Genomic DNA, 23,104 nt, shown 5'->3' on the forward strand with positions numbered 1-23,104 from the left:
GGGGGGGGGGGGTGATGCTGCACACACTCTGCTAAGTGCATTGCCATGATGTACTGTATCAGTGAGACATTAAATCTGACCATGCAGCATTTAACTATTTGAGGATCAGCCTGTGATCAGGAGTGAAATCTGGCTTCTGATGGAAATGTTGAGGAAGAATTTCCTCTCCCCATTTTTTTCACTCTGGATTGTCATTTTGAATCAGTATTTCTTTCAAACAGAGAAGCGTGGCTACATCAAGCTTAAACATGATGCATTGCATAATGGCCCTTCTGCAGGAAACTAGCCACAAATAAGAGGAGTTTATTAAAGCGTCTGCCATTTCAGTGCAATTATTCTGCACATTTGCGCTTAAGCATCACTGATTCAACAGATAGTGGAGGGCAGATGAGTTGTGACAAAGTTGTGACTAATGTCTTCTGACATCAGCAGGCTGATGTCATGTTTTATTATCCCGTGGCAGCATTACTGTTTCAATCCTCCGTTCGGATAAAGACAAGCTGTCTGTTTAAGCAAATTTATACCTCACTTTGATCACTCCTAAATGACTTTGACCCTCACATGTAAATGCAATCAAGAATGCCCGTTGTTCTTTTTTTGAAATAGACCTGAGACCAGATTGAATCATGGCTTGTGTCTGTCATGCCCTTGAGCTGGTCACCAAAATCTGAACTTAGTCAGCATTAGATCAGCCTCTTCCTCCCAAAATAAAACCCTGAGTGCTGCTGCTGCTGGCCTCGATTCTGAGAGTTGATGGGAACAAGATTCTAATCATGTCATTCTGTCCCTGCACCACTGCACCTAACATCTATATACTATAACTCGTTTTTTCCCCCTTTAAATCTCAGTCGGATTCAGAATCATCATCTTGACCTATTTGGCTCTGCGAGCATACTTAGTGATGGTGCAGTGAGTTATTTAAATGAGCTTTGACTCACAGGGGCCTGGCCTTCCCTGGAGCTTGAATCAGACAGAGACAGCACACAGGCCACTGTCCAGCCTATTAACATCCTGCAAATCCTTAATCAAGCCTTCTGTACAGGACAGTAGTACCCCTTCTGTCTTTTGGCCAGGCCTTCATTTAATGCTGCCTAACAATATCCAATCAGCCTCCCCCAGAGGTGTTCAGGCTAGGATCATCCCCTCGCTGCTAGTTTCTCCTGGGTGACCCTTTCATCTCCACTCCCCACTGACACATTTTGCACATGGATATGAGGGGCTCTTGTGAGGTGAGGTGTTTGAAAGCGAATCAGGCTCTCTTTCGCCCTCTCCACACATTCAGTTAGCTGCTCACTGCAGCCTGATTTAATGCAGTGGGTTTTAGTTCTCGCCTCTTGTTCAGTTTAATGCCGCAGCCTCAGAAAGAGGAAAGCTTGGGGAGATTTAACAGTTTATTTTGTTTTATCTCAGTATATTGTGCATGTGCCGTTGAGTGATCACGGGGAAAATTGATTTCGATTAGTCGGAGGACTTGTTGAGGATGGTTCACTGATGATGCAGTTGAATGATTTTCTTCATTATAAAAGATTTTAATTGTACTCTACTGTTTTGATTGGGCGCTTTCATTATTGCCTGTATAATTTTAACTCTTCACTCAGAGGGTCTTGAAGACTCAAGGATGTACATTAGCCATTTATTACAATGAGCAGAGCCGTTAATCAAATTTCTGCAGACACATACTGAAATAAATGTGAAGTTTAAAGTCAGCTGAAAATGTGTTTACAGTCAAAAAGTTCCTCCAGTTATTTCTCAGACCAAGATGTTCAATAATTAATCCACTCTGCTTAATGAAACCAGTTTTGTTAAATTGGAGAGGAAATTTAACTTCTGCCTGAAATAAACAAGATTAAATTATGGAAATATCCACATTTTGTACCAGAGCAGTAGCACAGCTCAGGGCTCAGAGATGCTAAACCACGTTTCACCGATTTGTTTTAAGTAATTAACTGTCTGAGACTCGTACAGTGCCATTACAGTGTCGCTCTGCTCAGAGTTTTGCTAATGGGCCATTTCAAGAAATTCTTACTTAACACATTGTGAATAAGGTAGATACAGTTTTTAACAACACAGAGGAACCAGTATTACCTGCATGATGTTTCAGCCAGTGGAGCTGATCTGATGCATACTTAATTCTGGGGAACTCAGCATTATCCCATCCACTTCAGTTTGCAAGCACCGAAGATGGGGCAGTAATAAATATACAGTGCTGTAAAAAAGCATTTTGCCCCCTTCCTCATTTTCTGATTTATTTATTTGCTATATATTTGTCACACTTACAAGATTCAGAATATCATAGAAAAAATAGTTAAGAATACATTTAGTCTAATTAACATTAGACTAAAATAACTTTAGTAAGCTCTTGAACTGATGGCTGGTGATTCTCCTTCAGGATTTCCTGGTAGAGAGAAAAATTCATGGGTCCATCAATTATAGCATATTATCCAGATCCTGAAGCACCAACACAGCCCTAGACCATCACACATGTATATTATTTTTAATATTTTCAAATCAGTCTTGGGGATCATCAAGATGTTTTTTGGAAAATTTGGGACAAACCTTTGTGATCTTTTTGGTCAGCAGTGGTTTCTCCTTGAAACTCTTCCATGGATCCCACTTTTCCTCAGTCTCTTTCTTATTGCTGAATCATTAACTCTGAACTTAGCCAATGTGAGCGAGGCCTAGATGTTATTCTGGGTTCTTCTGTGACCTCCTGGATGAGCTGTCCTGGAGTCATTTTGGTAGGCTGGCCACTCCTAGAAAAGTTCATAACTTGTTTTTTCCATTTTTTTGATTACGGCTTTGATTAGGTGGTTCGGGAAGTCCCAAAGCCTTAGAAATGGCTTTGCAACGCTTTCTAGACTGATAGATGTCACGACTTTATTTCCTAGCAGCTCTTTGTTTTCTTTAGATTGTGTTTCCCCAGGTTATCTTTGTCTAATAATAAAAATAGTCTGATGATCTGAAACATTTGAGTGTGACTAGTATGCGAAAAACTAAGAAATCAAGGGCAAATACTTTTTCACAGCACTCTATCTTTGCTTAGTCTTTGAAAGCTTCCTTGTAAAATGACTGTCAAATATATATTTTTTTAATATTGAAAGATAATTTAGCTCCCTGAAGTCATAATGTTTTAAGTTTTCACAAGTGCTGAGAAAGTTGGCTGATAACTTTATCAGTTTAAATAAGGGGAGTAGTTTCTCAATTTTAACGGGAATTGAGTGTAAAGGTTCAGGAATTGCCTATTACAGCTAAAACAAATGGAAGCACACTCCAGTGCACATAAGTAAGAAAGCAATTATGCATATATCCAGGGATTCTAGATATTTTTGATTAGATTACAAGATGGCAGAAACAAGCCAACTGATTCTGTATTGTGCACTCTAGTATGCATATAAGGCTGCCTTTTAGGGTTCCTTATTATGTCGCTACGTTTCTTTTACTTTCTCTCTCTCGCTCTCTTTTTTGTGCATGATGGGCATGATCATGGACAGAACTGCCCTGAACCAGCTTGAGTCATTGTTTTCCCAGTGGACATTTTGCCCAATTAGATTACAGTTCACAAAAAAGCTCATACACAGAGAGATTGTTGTGTTTTCTTTACTCCAGACTTATATTATTATTATTTATATTAGTCTAATTTAAAAAGTGAGTATATTTTTCATCAGGAATTCACAGTTTGTGTTTTGAATTACATAAATTACATGATAATTGAAAGGAGATGAGCTCTCAGCACTGACTCTGCTCACAACCCAACATTAAGTGCAGCTTCCTTATTATGTGCAATTGCTTTAATGACACAGTATGCTATCATAATGTTGTTTACTAAATTGCAATGTCCCTTTTAATGTATTGTAAGAATTATGTACATTAGAGCATGGACAGCAATATGTTTCTCAATTTTAGGCAGTTGGATTTAATTATATACTATCAAATATGTATATGTAAATATATCCTATATATTCTTATGCATACGGTTGTATTTTGGTCAGACGTCTACACACTGTCGTCATGGGCATGAGTGTCATGATAATTTGGGGTGTTAAATGATATCTTCAAGTTGTTCCTTTTCGAGGGTGGAATGACAGCACATATCTTTAATCACTTTACAATACAAGAATAGGCTGCACAAGTGCACAAGGTTCTAAGTCTTTTAAATGGACAAGGCCAGGGCTTATTAAATTCTCATTAGTGATCATGATTTTCATGAGTGAGTTTCTCTTTGCCAGCATAAAAATGATTTGTTTGATAGCTCTCACTGGACTGACCAATAATCAGAACAATGAGAAATCCCAAGGAACTCAGTGAAGATCTAAGATGGAAAATTGGAGATTTATGCAAGTTAGGAAGGAGCCATTTCTAAAAAACTGCTTATTCCAAGATCGTTAGTGCAGACAATTGTACTTAAAACATTTGGATGTGTCACCACTTTCCCAAGGTCTGGAAGAAGACCCATCTAAGGAAATTGGTTAGATGTTCAGGAATAGCCAAGACTCAAGTGAAGTTTTATGGTCAAGAGACAATGGATGAGCTATTTGACAAGACGTATATTTGGAGGAGTACAGATGAAGCTTTCAAACCTAAAAACACGATACTAGCTGACAAGCATGGTGGTGAGAGCCTTATACTGTTGGACAGTTTTGATCCCAGTGGACTAGGACTATCTCCAAATTCTTCAACTTCACCTTAAACCAACAGCTAGATAGCTAAAAGCACTTTAGTTTGGTGTTCCAGCAGGAAACGATCCTCCCAAAAAACAGGCTTTGGAATAGATAGAGCAGGTTAGCATAAAGCTCTGGAATAGCCTTGTCAAAGTCTTGACCTCAACCTGTCATAAGGAGTGTGAAGGTGGAGAAAGCAGACTTCGAGGACTTAACTAAAACAAAGTGGAGCTTTTATTGGGGCTGAGGCAGGAAATTCACATGGCTAGAGTCCAGATATTGGAATAATGATGTGGAGGAAACACAACAGTATGACACGACAAGGAACTAAGGAAAACTGAGGGCTTACATACACACACAAGGTAATTAGGGAGAGAAGACACAGATGGGAAAAAGAAGACACAGGTGAACAGAATCAGGTGGTACAGCAACATAAAGATAAGACAGGAAATGCACAAACAACATAACATTGAAAACACTGGGTCCTAGGCCCAGGGACCCAACCACAGTAAGTACTAAACACCAAGCGATTAAAGATGGAGAGCTGACAAAAAGACATAGGAAAGACATGATAATTAGAACTCAAGAACCAAAATATAACCTTCCAAAAAACCAAACAAACTATAAACTCCAACACATAATCCAAAACAACATTACAAGAACATAGCAAATCATAAATATGGAAATTCTTAAAAAAGGACCAAGAATTACAAACTCAAACCCTAACTTGAAACTACAAAAATGTATGGACTACGCTTGAAAGCTGGACCAAACAATTTAAATGAATTCTAACACAATTCTGCCAAGAAGAGAGTGATCAAATATCCACCTAGAACGATCTCAGAAGCTTGTCGTTAGCTACCAAAAGCATCTGGTTTAAGTGCAACTTATTAAGGACAATTTGAGCCAGTATGTATGATTTTAACCTTGATGGATTCCACAGAAACTTCTGCACTTAATTCTTGTTTTTTTAGCAGGACATTTGTCCATGATGAGTGTATTTAAGCTTCTGACCACAACTATATATAAAGATAAAATGCGCTATAGTTAGTATAGTGACAAAGCAAAATGATGGGCAATTGTTTAACATTTCATAAAACAGCCACTGCCTGGCTCCCCACCATCATCTGCTCAGCTGTGTTGATACACTGCTGCATGTGCTGCTGGACAAACTGTTTCACAAAACCTATTCTAAATTACTTTTTCTGAATAATGTTATGTATTTTTTCCCCATTTTTCATATTAGTCAATGCATTTCCTAGTAACGCTGACTAATTGATCGGGTCGGGTTGTACACAATACACACCATTAATGTGATCACTGACAAAGCTTTACATGGTTCTTTTTTTTTATTATTATTTAGGAGCAGAGTGCAGAGGGGCCTCCTCCACTGTCTTTGTCCCAGGAAGCCAAAGAAGGAGCTCTGGATAACCCATCAGCCAGTGACGAACTGGACACGCCCACTTCCATTGCCTCTGTGATGACCTCGACCAATGAAAGCTCCACAGAAACCGACACCCCACAGCAGACAGACACTGAGGTTAATGACTTTAAGGTCACACTTTGCCACCACCTGGTAACTTAATGCACCTTGTTAATGTAGATTTTGATTGATTGGCAAGTCCACAGACTTAAAAGGTGTATTAATCATTGGTCATAGAATTGAATATGGTTAGTTTAATTTGACAATAAGTTATCGTACACTGTACAATCCAAGAGTTAAAGTAAAAATCAATTTACTACACCAGACAATTAAATTTCCAGCAATTGACTCTGCTTCCAAACAGTGGCTGGGCCTCAACTTCTTTTGCTGGATTCCAATCTGAACTCATTTTCAAATAAGGGGAATTTATTATCCTTTGGCAGAAACAAAGAAGTCATTATTTACTGCAGGCTCACTAAGCCAGGGATGTGCTAAAAAGATGATGATTGATCATCACTATAAGAAATGGGATATGCCGTAGAGTTAAAAACAAAATGATTAACACACTGCAGGTAACAGAAACAATTTTGTGCAACTGTAGTACATCCAGACCAAATACCTCCCGATGTCACTGTAAACATCAGTTTGCTGGGATTAAAAGGAAAGAGAGAAAAGTGGGAAGATTAACACAGATTCTGAAAAGACTGGGATAACAGCCGCGTCTATCTTTGTAGGAGTCCAAGGCTGTGGAACAAGAGGGTGAAAAGGCCACGAGTGAGACCCAAGAATCTACAGAGATACAGCAGGAGAACCTGCAGACATCAGCCTCACCTGATCTCACATCACCATCAGTGGTTCGAGATGACGCTACCACTGAACAACCTACTCCTGAAACAAGCACTCAGCCCTCTGAGGCTGTTACACCAACCACAACAACCATCAGCACTACCATGGCACCCCCACAACCCCAGCTGATAGTGCAGCCTTCTGAGCCTCAGTCAGCTAACCCAGACAGTCAGAGCGCAGTGTACGCCCTACCTGATGCCTACAGAGGTATCGGTGGTGACTTATGTGCAGGATATGGAAGCCTGTCCCGAATTAACCTCCATGGCTACTGGTCCGCCAAAAACTTCCAGTCAGGGGCTCACTACACCTTACCCTTCCTCAGAGACAGCTACGCCTCTGCAGGCCTGAGCAGCCAGCCAGAACAGGACGGCCACAGTGAACGGGGAGAAAACCCTGTGGATATGAAGACCAACCACCCACCTCTTAATTACCCAACTCTGGGGGGAATCCACCAGTTTAGGCCAATCACCACCATGGAGCTTCTCAGGGAGCCCTCGAGAACCAGGTAGGTAATGATACATTAGATGACATGTTACGGATCCCACAGTGTGTTTCTATTTTTGTATTGTGGCCTACAGATGGGGACAAATACAGATCAGTCCTTATGTAGATAATTTGAGGGGAGAATTTGTAATTTGTAATATGTTCGTGTTGGTTTGTCAGTCAGTCTACACTATAGAGGTGAAGATTTAACAGGACATTCTTAAGTGAAGCAGTTGAGCGGGTTTGGTGTGGAGTGAGTTTATTTAGGGTAATTTATGTGTGTGTTTTGAGGAGGGGCTAGTCGGAGGTGAAGGAGCAGTTTGGTTTATTGAAATATCAAGGTCTCTGGTAACGAGTTCACCTTTTACAAATGGCCTCTACAAACTGAAGCTAATCTGAAAAGCCAGTTGACCTTTGACATTCATAGCAAGCATATATCCACACTACAACTGATTAGTTTTTCTAGCATGATTAAAGCAAAAGGTTATTGACACGTTTTCTAGAAAAATTCCTGACAATTTCCAAAAAAAATATTATAAATCTCACAGCCTAACATTTTAAATATGTACATCTAATCTTTTATCAATGATAATACTATATACTAAATTATTTACCTGCACAAACATCCAGATTCTGTCTTTGCTCCAGTCTCGAGTCAGCCTGGATAATAGAAAGACAGATGGACAGCAGTTAAGTAGCAGCTGGTATCAATCAGTGATGGCAGCCTGCTGCAAAGTTGATAAATAAGGAGGTTTCACCTGTTATTGGCTGCCAGAAGCTTTTCCTTCGCTCGCGCAGACAGACAGAACTGTTTACCAAAGATACAACACTTGTAAATTTACTGAAGCTCAATCTATTAGACACAGTGATTGTAATGTGAATCTGCTTAATTAAGGCTGTTGAATTTTAAAGAATATGATAGTTTTTGGGAAATGGTTCACTTTCTTGTTGAGAATATGCAGACGAAAGATGGCACCTCACATACAGTACTATGAGTCTGAAGCTATGTGATTGTTAGCATAGCTAAGCATAAATTCTGTATGCAGGAGCAAAGAGATAACCTGGCTTTTGTTCAAAGGTGAAAAAAAAATGCTAAAGTTTTAAATTTGTGACCACTACACAATCAAAAGGCACAAGGAAATTTAGGCACATTGTTTATTAAGCTACAGAGGAAGAGGTAAGCAGCTACTGGCTAATTTTGGTACTGGTACTAGCTAAAAAAACGCTTATTAATAATCTCCACTTTTAGCAAGGAAGTAAACACATGTTCCAGATGACTTGATAAATGAGATGTATTTTTTTTATCAATCCTGATACACACATGAATGTGTGTGTGTAAATCTGTCTCTATAGAAGTGGCTACGACGACGCCTTCATGGCACAGCTGGAGGGGAACCTGAATCCTTTCTTTCAGGCCATGTGTCGAGCGCAGACCCTGCAGTTACCCCACAAACGAAGCAGCATGGTCAGCCTGGACAGTATCCGAAGAGACCCGCGTTGGAGAGATCCCAACCTGCATGAGGTGATCTCCATGCTCAGCCACCCAATGGACCCGGTCAAGTCCAACGCAGCAGCCTATCTGCAGCACCTGTGTTATGAGAATGACCGAATAAAGCAAGAGGTCCGCCACCTGAATGGAGTGCCAATTCTGGTGGGACTATTAGACCATCCTAAGGCAGAAGTCCACCGCAAGGCCTGCGGTGCACTGCGCAACATATCTTTCGGGAAAGACCACAATAATAAGATGGCCATCAAGAACTGTGATGGAATCCAAGCTTTAGTTAGGCTGTTGAGGAAGACCAGCAGCATGGAGGTCAAAGAGTTAGTGACAGGTATTGCTGATTTTTTTTTAAAGCTACTTCTTCAACTTTATTCTTTATTCATAATTGTATTCTATCACTGCAGGCACCCTGTGGAACCTCTCATCACACGAGCCACTAAAGATGATGGTAATCAACCACGGACTTCAAACACTGACTGATGAAATCATCATCCCACACTCAGGCTGGAAGAGAGACTTAGTAGACCCCTCGAAACTGCAGAGCGCCGAGTGGACCACAGTCTTCAAGAACACCTCTGGGTGTCTGAGGTAACCCTGCCGGCCGTTGTGGAACATATGACAAACAGCCGGTAAAAGCTCACTTGTGATGGAGTTTGTGCAGCTTTGCAAACAAAGTTGTTTCTGCAGGAACGTCAGCTCAGATGGGGCCGAGGCTCGACAGAGACTGAGAGAGTGTGAGGGGTTGGTGGCTGCGCTCCTTCATGCCCTTCAGTCAGCTGTTGTCAACAAGGACACAGACAATAAGGTCGCTGCAGTCACTACTCTTATTTCAAGTTTAAGAATAAATAAAAATCTAAATGTAGCTTCTAATGATGACAATTATTTCTCAAAGCTGCAGAGAAATGTAACCATGCTTAAAATTGTGACATCATAACTGGTGATGCTGGTGACTCCTAATATACAACAGTGTAGCTGCATATTTGTGACATTATCACTGACTGCATGTTTATACACCATATAGTTTTTTACCTTAATAACCCCTATAGCTACTTACACCTCTACTATACAGTCATATACATTTTTATCAACCACTGTTTATCAACCCCTTAACAAAGTAGTGAGGTACTTATAATTGTGAATCCAAACAGGTCTGTGGGAGTCACTTGATGGAATGATTAATTGCTTGTATCGCTCTTGGGATGAAAAGATGTACTGGACATGCCCAACAAACGTGCCCGACAGATGAACTTCAGTAACTCTTCAACACTACGAGTCATGCTCCAAACTTATTTAAAATGGCCTTTAGTATTGTTGCAATTCATTTTACCCAGCTGACCTGTCAGTGCTTGGGCCAGTTTGGTAAACTTCACATATACTCCACCATTTGGACACAGAACCTAAACGTCTCAGCCATGTACCCAAGAAATGTAACTAAATATTGAACTATTTTTTCCACAGCTCTCCCAATCTTTGTACAGTTGTACAGCCGCATAATTTTGACTTTTAAATTCTATGCCCTTTTCCTTTTAAAACGACTTTTCATGACTTTTAGCAGTAGAATAAACATAGCTATCTATAGTGTTCATTTATAAAATATTTATCTACTACTTGACTATTACAGTTAGTAAAGTATTTTGAGTTATTTTGAACCTGCACAGCACAACAAGTACACCATGGGTATAAATACCCCTCTTTATGAAATGCCCATAAAACTTAACAAGGGGGATTTCAAGTGCTGCTCTAAACAACAGTTTGTAGAAATTCCACTTAGGGAAAACTGTTTATGTTGCTCTCAGTTTGTTTGTTTCAGTGTCAGTGGACAGGTGATGGATGGGGTATATCGGGATGTATTGCTCCGGGCCACAGATTTTTTTTCCTCTGATCCTGCTATTGGGAGACCGGAGCATAAAATCTTTAAACCCCGGTCATATTGGCTTATTACTTGAGCTCATTGTTTATTAGTGTCTGTCTTTCTAATTAAAACCGTGTTTAGTCTCTCTTACTGTTTAAGTGGAAGTTCTGCTTTTATTATTATTTTTTAAATGTTCTGTCTTTTAGAGTTTAGGGATGGTTTGTGAGTATATTTATTGAAGTACTTTAACTATAAAGTACTTGAAATAGAAAATCCACTGAAAGTCAAGTTGCTTTAGTCTCAAATTTAAGTTAATATTGGAAACAGCACCAGATTCAGACGGTTATTAAACGTCATCAAATCTAGGTATGGATGAGGTTCTTCAAAGCTCTTGAGATTTTCTCAAAATTCTCCTTTTTATACGGAGACTCTAATCTAATGTCTCTGATGTGGTATTTAAAGAATTATTTTTCTATACATCCTTTTTTAAACTGCAATCTTTCATCACTGCTCTTCACGTAGTCGGTCGAGAACTGCGTCTGCATCCTTCGGAACCTGTCCTATCACGTTCACAAAGAAATACCAGGAGCGGAGCGATTTCAGGAGCCCCACGGAAATCATCTCATGAGATCCATCGGGCATCCAAAGAAAAATGAAACGGACTGTTTTTCAGGAAAAAGACCCAAAGGTTGGTAAGATACATCATAGCATGTGTGACTCAAAACTAGGACTCTATATGCTGTATACAAGGTGAAAATGTCTAAAACATATCCGCAGTAATTTTATGAGGGATGGACAGTTTACTATCAAAATGTTCATTCTCTTCTTCCTCCCTTTTCAGTGCTTGGCACACATTTTCTGTACTAATATTCAGCAGGATACATTTTGTTTGTTTACACTTTACAGCTGTAATCTCTGACCAGATCGTTCGTTTTGCCTTTTTTGCTGTTAGGCCTCACATTTCTTTATTATCCCTTTATGCCTCTCAGAGTCTGAATATTTCATATTCCTGCAGACGGAGGAGCTGATGATAGATTTTACTTTTTGGCTGGAATGCAAGGTTCAGAAATTGGAAAACGCCTAGATATGTTTTGTTACATCAGTTATGCAATTTTTGCACCATGCCACTGATGCAACAATAAGGACAGCAAAGGCTGGACCATTATTTTTTAACATTATATACCTAAATAAAAATTAGACATGTTGCTGAGAATTAATAGGCTGCAGCACTCTGTGGAGAAGGAAACAACTTAATGGGGAACCATTAGGGTTTGAGTTAACAGTGATTTAAAGTTTTATGGTTCTCAGCAATGCTAAAGCTGACAAATACCCCTGTGAGCAAAACATTAGCCTGATGAGTTGCTCAGTGTCTCGCTACACGGAGGAGCCATGTGTTTTCTGCTGATGTGTCCGTTTTTGCGGCATAATTACATTGTTCTGACATTGTTCTTTCTTCTTTCCCTTCAAATCACATTAATCAGAAGAGTGGTTCAATCAAGGTCAGTCTGCTTATTCCTCCAGAATCTTTCCGTAGCGGTGATGTTGTGATACCATGATCAATTTGTTGACATTATCTCTGACTAAAAACCGGTGTTTGTGTGCATGTGTGTATCTGTGATGTGCAGGTTGGAAAAATGGATTTATGGACAGAAAATACAGTACATTGGATTTGCCAAAATGTACAGAGCTAATGAAAGGTATCCAATAATACAGTAATAAGCCTCACACTGCACTTTAAATACAACAAAAGTAGAGTACCTTTGCATCAGGCTTACTGTAAATAGCTGAAAGGTAACTGTATTGAGAAGGACTTCCACTGTCTATCATTATTATCAGTCATCAGTACCTGCTTTCTGCGTTACATTATTTGCTGTGCGAGCATGATTTTGGCATGGCCTCAAAGAGAATTCATTGAAATGCAAAGCCACACATCAGCACCTGCGCCACTTGTGGAAAATTTCATTACTAAAACAAAATAGCCCATCAACTCAAAGACTGAACGTTTTATCTGGCGTTTGCTCAAAACACTGGATGACCCACATGTCTTTATGTGGTATTGTGTAAGATAAAAAAAAGAGAAAAGAACAGAAATCGCTATTGTACCGTATGCTTGAATACTGTATATGTGGATCTGGCTGTCATTAGGAAAGAGATCAGAGAACAGCTTATGCCTCCCACGCTGCAGTCTGTGAATGCAAATCAGAATGACAAGCATGTTATGGTTCAGGGTCAGCTTTATTATACTTGTCAGGCATCCAGCAGCCTCCGCTCCCCTGGCTTAGTACAGAAAAAAAAGTCTCTGCAGTAGGGAGTCAGCTGGAGTAGTAATTTTCTACCACACTCTTCCATTAAACAATATATATTTAGCCCCTGACCTACCAACCTGCTGACCTGAACTGACCTACATAGACAAATGTCTTGAACACAAACATATATTTGCAAACTGGTTTGGGATCTTCTTCTTCTTCTTCTTCTTTTTGTTTTTTAGAGTAATATTTCTCTGACTTTGTGTTCAAGGGTTGGAGCTGCTGTACCAGCCGGAGGTGGTGAGGCTTTACCTCTCTCTTCTCACCTGCAGTCACAACCACAACACCCTGGAGGCAGCTGCAGGAGCGCTGCAGAACCTCGCTGCGGGACACTGGGCTGTGAGTAGATAGAAGAGTTATCTCTTATACGCACAACTACCTGGGTTGCTGTTGTGAAGTGTTTAAACTTTAAATGAATGCAGTTTTAATGTGACACTTGCTTTGATTATACTCTCTATTGTTATAGAGAAGCTATAAAGAATATAGCTAAAGAAGAGCCTTAAAAAGGGGTGTTGAAGAGGTTGGCACTGTCGCTTCACAGCAAGACAGCTCTTGGTTCATATCCCAGCTGGAACCTTTCTGTGTGGAGTTTGCTCTCCATTGTGCATGCTCCAAAGACATGCATGTTAGGTTGATTTGTGTGCTGTGGATCTGGGTTAGATAAGGTACTGCGTGACTGTAATGCTTCAAACGTGACTTGCTGTCTGAAATGCTTTGAGTGGTCAGTAAGATTACAAAGTCACTAAATAAATGCACGTGTATTAGGAGAAGAGAAGAAGATGCTTAAAATAAAGTTCTATCCTAAAGAAATACCGTAAGTGAATTAAACTGGAGCGATCGATTTACCCTCTATTCCAATCACTGCAGCAATCACAATCAAAAGAGACAACCTCTTCAAGTCCTTCCTTGGGGATATGCGAAGCTTTCTTTTCTTGACTGGTTGGCTTTGTTTTTTCAGGCGACATCATTACGCAGCTTACTCTCTAGTCTGACCGTGTCATCGGCATCCAAAATAGCTTTTGCCGCTGTGTCCCCCCCCCAAGTGGGTCCATAGGTCTTCTAACTAATGTGCTTTGTAACATATAGTGCACCATGAATGTCACTACCATTTAAGAAGAAGGCCGCTCCAAAAATAAAATGACTTTTAAAATTTTTTTTTTTTTTTTTTACAGCTAATCATGTCAAAAGAGAGCAGATAAAAGTGCATAATTGGATTTCTTATTCATTTATGTATTTATTTTTAGATTTTACCAGTGTAGTGGTTGGCACATTCGCCTAACCATGTTGATCCCAGCTGGAGATGCAAATCCCTTCAGGAAGGGCATCCAGTGTAAAACATTTGCCAAATCATGTATGTGGAGCTACCCGCTGTGGTGACCCCCTTGTGAAGGGAGCAGCCAAAGCTGTATTCTACCTTACAGTTTCAAAATTTATACACTTAAAAATCTGGTTAAACCCATTCAGTTTATACCAAGCATATTTTCCTTATTCAGTCATTATTTGAATAAACAAACATTTATTTTTTATATTTCAGTGGAATTTCACTGGAAAATATTGCTTCATGTTTATGAGGGCTAAGAATTAAGACTGACCAAACAATCAAAAACCACGACGTCTTCCCTCTGCTATTTTTCATTTCTGTGTTTCCATCTGAAGTGGTCCAGCTATATCCGGGCGACAGTGAGAAAAGAGAAAGGTCTGCCTATTCTGGTCGAGCTCCTGCGCTCAGACGTGGACAAAGCTGTGCGAGCTGTGGCCATTGCTCTTCGCAACCTGGCTATGGACAGAAGAAACAAAGATTTAATAGGTACAGGTTTCTAACGCCTGTATACGTTTGGCTCTATTCGCATAGCCGAGCTAACATTTTCATCTTTGTCTGTCTCTGGTTGCAGGGAACTATGCTCTGAGGGACCTCGTCGGTAATCTGCCGTGTGGGCAGCAGCATCCAGCGAAGAATCTCGAGGGGGATACGGTGGTGTCCATACTCAACACGATTCACGAGATCATCACAGATAACCCAGAGAACGCGCGGCTGCTCATTCAGGGTCATGCTGTGCAGAAGCTGGTGGCCATCAATAAGTCAAGGTTAAAAACCGAATCTTATACATCTACACATTTTTAAATATATAAGCTTAAATAATAAAAAAAAGGCTGATCAACTAACATTTTTATAGATAGAACAGAAAAAAGATAGTATCATCGTAGTTTTATTGGCCGTAATATCTTCTTAGACTTCTGCCTCAGTGCATCGTCTCGCCATGTTCCAGTGCATTTAGAGTTTAATCATTGAGACGTTACTGTCTTAGAGATTTCCTCTGCTTTTTTTTTATACAATATCTAATATGATCCGTTGTCAGCCAATCAGCGCGGGAGACAAAGGCAGCCTCCCATGTGCTTCAGACAATATGGGCCTACAAGGACTTGAGAAACACTCTGAACAAAGCTGGCTGGAACAAGAGCCACTTTAAGGTATCTGTGTTGATTTTGTGCCAATTTAAAACTTCAAGAAAAGATTGATTTTAACACAAGCATGATCATTCAGACCTTTTTACACATGGCAATGCATGCTGCCAAATAGTTATAAGGAAGAAACAAGAAGATCTGTGTGGAAAAAAAGGAAAGAAAGAAAGGTTGAGAGTGTATTTTTGGCCTTGATTTATATGCAGAAAAGCAGTGTTTATAGTAAGCTTTAAGCCACTTAGCAGAGGATTTCAGTGTCGTGCCACTTTATAAAATTAGAACATCACAAAAAGCAAACCATCTGTCATCCAGTAATGTTACGTTTGTCGTCTTTCAAAGCCCACAACTACCGGAGTGCCAAAAAAACCCAAGAGCGGAAAGCAAGGAAGTGATGACATCACTTTGCCTCTCATGGACAAAACTCAAGGTCAGAAAATTGCAGCGTGCATTTTTATTAAATCATCATCTAAATGAGAAAAGTGTCCTCTAGCTCTGGGAGTAAAAAAGCTGTCAAACACACTGAGGTTCTTCTCATGTCACGGACAAAGACATAACATTCGCAGTCCTGGACTACATTCTTCTTAAACACTGCCCCCAAACCAGTGATGTGCCGCCAAGGTTATCAGTGCACAGACTCGGCTTATTAGCCTGAACAGTCTCTCCTGGAGGCAGGACAGGCTCATGCATCACCAGTCACATTTGATTTCAGAAGGACACCCACTTTCCCACGTCAAGAGCGACCTCTAGCTTCCCCTTAAACAGGTTTACTCTCTTCTCTCTCAGGGCTGTTTTGCAAAACATAAACACCACTTAAATATCCTTTAGGGGTTGGTGAAGGGTGGAGGATTTTGGGCAATCTTCTCAGTGAATGATTGCATTTAAATGTTTTTCTCTGAGCTTTTTGGTTTTAAATGGCACAAAGCAAATTTGTAAGGTAAAAGTTACACACCTTTTAGCTTGTATGTGCCCCCCCCCCTAAACACATACTAAATAAATGAATAACATGCATAGAAATTGACATGAATATAGTTTATCTTAATTGCTTATTAGTAAAAAAATCCTGTTGAGTGAAGATTGATGCATTTAAAATGGGATTTTTTAGATTAAGACTGCCACACACTGACTGAAAACGTGTCTGATTAATGGTTATAGATTTTTAGGCTACTCATAAACTCTTATTATCACATCATCATGTCTAAGTGTGCAATTATCTTCACTTTAGTGGCCCCCAAAATGTCTAAGGTGAGGTTAAATTCTAGTGTTTGTGTAATAGCCTTGTCCTTGTTACTACTGGGAGAGGCTCGAGCCCCTCAGTGACCCTGGAGTGGAATAAAATGGATAGATGGTGTTATTGTAATGCTCACAGCACCATAATGATTAAACGCTACAGCTGCCACTGGAGATGCAAAACGAAGCTGATCAGTATCAGTTTCAAGAAATGATACTATTGAAATAATAGGATTTTTCTCTTGCAGATGTTTATTCAAGCTTGGAGCCAAATGATAGAATTGGAGATGGAAAGGCGCCCATTGTTGTGGAAAGAGACACTCTTCAGGTAATCCGGCTTTTTAACATTTAACACTGACTTTGCTTGGACCCTTCTGGTGCTAAATAGATGTAGTATTGTGCAGAAGTCTTGAGTGACCTGTTAATTTCATTATATTTTGCTTCCAAAGAGCCACAGGGGTCTTGAGCAATAGTTCTCTGGGCTTTCCGAAGGGCCTTCATAGTTTTTCTTTGGACATTGGCTGCTTTCTCACTCGTTTCTAGTCCAGTCCTTGTACCTGACCATTTTCACAAGGTTTTTATTTGGCCCTTCATCAGAAATGGTCTCTATGGAAGGATAACTGTCAGGATGCTTTTCTTAAGGAAGGGAAACAATGAAGTATTTCCCAACTACAGAAAAGTAGTTGGGGAAACAGAAACAGTTGCCTGAAAGTCAGTGGAAACAGAAGTTATGGAGTCTCAACTCTGAATTGGAAATTTCGGTTTTATCTAGCCAACACACTCGCAACGCAGTAAAAACACATACGTGCATAGAAAAACAACAACAATGACACCCTATCAGTCGTGGATTGGCCACCCCAGAGCCCCGACATCAATGTTATTGAAGTTTGATCTATCTGACAGAGAACAGAACAAAAGGCAGCTAACATCCGAAGAAGAGCTTTAAATGATACTGGGCTGTGCATCTTTACAGGATAACAGTGCACAAAGCCTAAATGTTTAAGTTCTACTCATTTTAATGCTTTCATTTAATGCTTTTCTGATGCTTTAAAGAAAAAAGCATTATTAAAACCTTGCTCTGGATGCAGGTTCGGTTTTTCCATTTTTTGAGAACTATGTGAGTCCTGTAGTTACTAATCAGTTATTAAATAGCCCTGCTCTCATTCTCAGGGTAGCTGATGAAATGTTTAATAAAGCGAAAAAGAGAAGGATATATCATCATAGTTTGAAAAAAGACACAAAAATAAATTCAGGTTACTCGCGTCAGGTGCACACAGTCAGTTTTATTGTGATAAACTGTTTATGGAGATTACAGTAGGAACAATATATGACAACCAACCAGTTTACAGCACCTTACAGTAAAGCTTGTATTCAACAGAGCACAGTGCAGTCATTTTTCTTTTACAGTAAGAAACTTTCACAAATGCACTTTGGACATTTTAGGAAGAATCTCATCAGGATAGTTTATATAGTTGTCCTTTCTCACATGTAACACACAGCTTCATGGACATTCATACTCCTTGAAATGCTGTTTGTGCTCAATCGGCCGTTTGCATAGACCATTCAGGAGACTGACCACGTGACAATATAAAATATGTCTGCAGTAATTGCGCATTGGCACACTCCAATATCACATTATTTTTTATTATTAGGTAGCTGACAGGTTAAAGACGTGCTAATGTTTGAGATCTCAGCGCCAGACATTTGCATTCTCGTGTGGACTTTCTGTCATGTGATGCCTGGAAGCCTTCTGGGCTGTGGGCTGGGCTACTTGTGTGAACGGTGCTTTATGCAGTCAGTGCACTGAAAAAAACAAAACAAACGGTTGCAGCTGAAAACTGACAAATATATCTGCCATTTTACTGTAATTTAACAGAGTAACTGCTACAGCATGTAGGATTAGCAGATTGAAACTTGGTTACAGAATTTTGTTTTGAAGGATTTCTTTCTTGTGGCTTGTTTTTCTCATGCAAATCGGCCTAGGCGATAAGTGAAAGAAAGCACTTCATCAGAGCTGGCAGGCCTGCTGTGGGCCTCATGGATAACAAACCTCCACCACTGGACTCCTGGGTGTAAACGTAACAGCACGGCCAATCAAACCAGTCAAATCCTGCAGAGACATTTTCCACTGAGGATACCTGGACTCGTGCCACCTGAACATTCTTGTACAGAGAAACAAACAGATCCACTTAAAAATGATTTCCTTTGTTTACATAATAATAATAAGATGTGCCAAACGCCTACATGTATCCTTGTTTATTTGCTGATAGATTTTATGGCTTTTCGGGATGCTATAGGTGTACTGGATTCCTGAAATTTACGAGGGATTAAGTATGACATATGAAATAGCCCAAATATGCAAACTGCGGTGAATCATAACTCCAAAGAATATGACATGTGCAATTTGTATTTTACTCCTTAGCTACAGTATACTTCTTGTTTCTCAAGCTATTCAATTCTAAAATAATGTGGATTTGATGTTGTTCACATCAGTAGGTTTTGGGGTTACAATAGATTCTGATCTAAGTTCATTTCCGAACTATTTTTGTTAAGTGTTTGAGACATGTAGGATTAAGGCTATCACTGACCTAACCATCAAAAATATACTTGGAATTTTGTTTTTCTCGATTAATCTGAGTAGACTGTATGGCTATTTGCCAATCTCTGTGTCTCTATTCCATTTGTTTCATGAGAGGAAAAATGGGATTGTACATGTGTAACAAAGGACTGTTAATATTCTAAATTTAGGCATTTATATTGTAATGTTTATTGTAATACTCATGTTATTAATTAAAAGTTATTTATGTGTATTAGCAAAGAGCAGTAAGCGATCCTACATTCAATACAACTCTGCTTTGCAGTGTTCCTTTTTGCATTGCGATGTTGAATGAAAATGAAAATAAATTATGTGCATAATTTCTCATTTCTGCTTTTCTTTTTATTTTCCAGACTGAAGTTTATGCCGTGTTCTGTTTTATCAGTGTGCACCTGTTAGATTAAACACCTCCCACTAGTCAGACAGATTTTTCCCCCGAATGCTTAAACAGCGATTATTGAAGCCGTCTTTCTGAAAGCATTCACACTATGACACTAATTTGTTTACCAAGCATGCCGAAACTGAATGCTCATTGTCTGCTTTGCACTCAGTTTGCAATTTTGCGACACTCTTTTCTACAGAACTTTGAACACAGCAGCACTCCAGGCGACGCTTATAATCTGCCTCAAGATATCATTACATATGATGGGAATGACATTTGGCTTTGGTTTTCCTTGAGGAAAGCTAGGAGAATAATTTAAGCAAAAAAAGAGTGCTTATAGTTTCAAAGATAGTGTCAAAGACATCAAAGATTATTTAAACAAGCCCATTAATAGCTGTATTAGACAGGTAACAGATGAAAGTAATATATAATATAGACATTAGTCTTTAAAATATCTCATAAACCAGCCTACATACAAACAGTATTTTGAATTATTTCACATGTGTTCCGGAGCAGGGCTAATTCACAAAACTACTCCACTGTGGATACAAAAATCAAATAAAACCATGCACAAAAAGGATTATGATTTCATCACCCTTGTAAAAATGTTTAATCTTATTTAAGAGGGCAAATCAAAATTAAGACATTTTGTGAAGATTGCAAACCATAAAATGCTGATACTTTTTTATTTAATATTAATAACAATAATCGAATTTATATATAGGTGCCTTTCACCACACTCAAGGACACCTTACAAGGACTTAAAGAACAAAATCACAGCACAGATAAAATAACAGTAGAAAGACACAATAAAAATAACTGTCAATACATCAGTCAATTTGTAATCTATTACCTGCATTTAGTGGGTCACAGTCATGTTGAGATCAGTCTCAACATCAGGCAGGAAGTGGGGATAAAAACTCTCAAAGGCAAAAACTGAAGTCATTTCCAATATATTTTATTTTTAATTCGTTTTGCAAGTGCAGTCAAAGTCAAATTCCACTTTTCTCTTACTTCTGCAACACGTACAGAATGTACAACGAATTGAAATGTTTCACGCAACCCAGGGGGTAAAGCTTGAATAAATAAATACAAGACATCTATGAGATTATAATAAGTATCAAGCATAAATATGGGTTGCGTCAGTTATATGAAAGCCTATGTGCTATATGTAAAATTCAATTTGTGGTTAAAAAATATGGAAAACCACCCAAATCACACGGAAGATTATTTGATTTCAAAATGGAACATTCTGCTCTGATTTTACAACTTTTTTTTGCCTAAATTCACTGCATGTAAATGAGAATATCAGTGGACTAAATGTCATAAGATCCTTGTGCAGAGAGAGAGGGCAGTTCATGCTTTAGCGATCTCCAAACATGCACAGCACATTGGTCAGCACAGCCCTGCCCTCAGAACCTAACCACCAGATCAACAAGGGCAAAGCTGTTTTCCCTTTGTCCCCAACTGCAACCTGTTGGCCTTTAACAGAGAAACCTCTGGAACAAGGTGTTTTCTCCAAAGGCTCTCATCTTCCTTTCTGATGTCTACTCTTTGGAATTAAGCATTTCCTCCATTCAGCCATGATCACTTCACTTTTCTCCAACCTTGGGTTTATCTACTTGCTTCTGGTGATCATTCATCTGAGCTTGAGCAGTCCTATCAACCCCGCTGAGAACCATCACAGGGCATCACTTGGTAGTGTTGTGGTTGATAATCCACTGGTTGATGCACGGGACTTTCTAAGCCAGTTTCTGTCTACGCTGAACCTCACAAAGCTGAGGCCCCAGACCCGGCAAATTGCTGCTCACAAAGAGCCGCCAGAGTACATGCTTGAGCTGTACAACCGATTTGCTAATGACCGGACTGCTGTGCCATCAGCCAACATTGTGCGCAGCTTCAATAATGAAGGTACAAGCTTCTAAATATTACCACTTACATTTTTTCTTTCTGCACACTCTTGTCACGTTTAATGTTGTGTTCAGGAATTTAAATTATTCAACAGTTTGACTTATGGAGGAGAAAGTGATGTACTGTAAATGCTAATTATCATTGTTTTATTTCATCCTGACAGTTTATGAGTGAGAGTGCCTTAAGTCTGATCACGCACATTCATACAAAAAGTTTGAAGCACGCTTTTTCATCCTTTAATTTCAGATTCATCCCCCTACGGTATAACACCCAGGGGTATAAGGATATATCCCTTGCTGTTTAATATCTCCTTGCCTCACCACGAACGAATAACATTAGCTGAACTTCAACTTTTCACTTTGGTCTGGAAGGCCCAAAGACCATCTGCTGGCTTTGATTGCAAGGTGACAATCTACAAAATACATGAGGGAGTTGTTTGGACTAAAGAGGTGGGGAAAGAAGGAAGAAGGAGGGGTAAAGAGGAGGTGTTGGAGATGAAGGATCTGGAGGAACTGGTGACAAAGCATATCCATGCAAAAGATAATAGCTGGGTGTCATTTGAACTGACGCATGTGGTTACACTCTGGCGGAAGTCAGGGTGTGCAACTCACAGACTCGAGGTTCATCTTGCATGTATGGGGTCAGAGGATGAAGGGGCCACACAAGAGGCCACAGAGGAGGCAGAAACTTTGGTGGACATTGACAGGAGCTTGGACGGGAAACAAAATACAATAATGATTGTGTTCTCAGATGATCAGAGCAGAGACCGCAAACAGGACAAACAAGAGCTCATCCAAATGATCAACCACGAGAATGACCTTCCTGAGAACATGGGCAGGGGCCAAGAACCCTTCTGGGAGCATGTTAATCACAAGAACAGCCATGCTAAACAGGACGAGCTAAACCAGCAGTCTCTCATGCGACCGCAGTCCAACCTTATCTATGACGCACCTCCTCGAATCCGTCGCAATGTTAAGAGCGAGTCATGCAAAAGAACACCTCTCTTTGTGGATTTTAAAGACATTGGCTGGGATTCATGGATCATCCAACCTCTGGGCTACGAAGCGTACAAGTGCAATGGCGTATGCAACCCGCCTATGACTTCTGAGGTCTCCCCCACCAAACATGCCATAGTGCAGACGCTGCTGAATATAAAGAATCCAGATAGAGCACCGCGTGCCTGCTGTGTACCCACAAAGTTGGAGCCAATCTCACTACTTTATCACGATAATGGTGCGATTACTTTCAACCACAAGTATGAGGGAATGGTGGTGGCAGAGTGTGGCTGCAGATAGTCCTCAGAGTATTACTTATTACTAAGACTGTGTTGTGATGGATCTAAAAGTCATCATCTTAGAAACATCTCTATCTATCTATCTATCTATCTATCTATCTATCTATCTATCTATCTATCTATCTATCTATCTATCTATCTATCTATCTATCTATCTATCTATCT

General features: G+C 39.7%; 2 protein-coding genes across 3 annotated transcripts in view; both read left to right on the forward strand.

Moving 5' to 3' along the window:
• The window catches only part of arvcfa (ARVCF delta catenin family member a), a 20,220-nt gene extending 558 nt beyond the window's left edge, over positions 1 to 19,662 (forward strand). Inside the window, exons 2-16 of one of the 2 annotated variants that reach the window (XM_005735187.1) lie at positions 6,022 to 6,198; positions 6,816 to 7,432; positions 8,764 to 9,242; positions 9,316 to 9,499; positions 9,599 to 9,716; positions 11,286 to 11,451; positions 12,245 to 12,262; positions 12,389 to 12,460; positions 13,281 to 13,408; positions 14,726 to 14,876; positions 14,962 to 15,154; positions 15,427 to 15,538; positions 15,869 to 15,956; positions 17,005 to 17,084; positions 18,740 to 19,662. In XM_005735187.1, coding sequence (XP_005735244.1) covers positions 6,022 to 6,198; positions 6,816 to 7,432; positions 8,764 to 9,242; positions 9,316 to 9,499; positions 9,599 to 9,716; positions 11,286 to 11,451; positions 12,245 to 12,262; positions 12,389 to 12,460; positions 13,281 to 13,408; positions 14,726 to 14,876; positions 14,962 to 15,154; positions 15,427 to 15,538; positions 15,869 to 15,956; positions 17,005 to 17,084; positions 18,740 to 18,832 — 2,676 coding nt within the window. In that variant the 3' untranslated portion in view covers positions 18,833 to 19,662. The remainder of the gene's footprint in view (positions 1 to 6,021; positions 6,199 to 6,815; positions 7,433 to 8,763; positions 9,243 to 9,315; positions 9,500 to 9,598; positions 9,717 to 11,285; positions 11,452 to 12,244; positions 12,263 to 12,388; positions 12,461 to 13,280; positions 13,409 to 14,725; positions 14,877 to 14,961; positions 15,155 to 15,426; positions 15,539 to 15,868; positions 15,957 to 17,004; positions 17,085 to 18,739) is intronic. The other variant, XM_005735188.1, reaches the window with a different exon arrangement.
• Positions 19,663 to 21,089: 1,427 nt separating this feature from the next.
• bmp10l (bone morphogenetic protein 10, like) lies at positions 21,090 to 23,057 on the forward strand. The gene is made up of 2 exons (XM_005735189.2): positions 21,090 to 21,645; positions 21,892 to 23,057. The coding sequence occupies exons 1-2, from the start codon at positions 21,318 to 21,320 to the stop codon at positions 22,938 to 22,940; spliced, it is 1,377 nt and encodes a 458-aa protein (XP_005735246.1). The 5' UTR covers positions 21,090 to 21,317; the 3' UTR covers positions 22,941 to 23,057.
• Positions 23,058 to 23,104: the final 47 nt, after the last annotated feature.

Source organism: Pundamilia nyererei, unplaced genomic scaffold, assembly GCF_000239375.1.
Source record: "Pundamilia nyererei isolate P.nyererei 1_Seehausen unplaced genomic scaffold, PunNye1.0 scaffold00063, whole genome shotgun sequence".
Taxonomy (NCBI): domain Eukaryota; kingdom Metazoa; phylum Chordata; class Actinopteri; order Cichliformes; family Cichlidae; genus Pundamilia; species Pundamilia nyererei.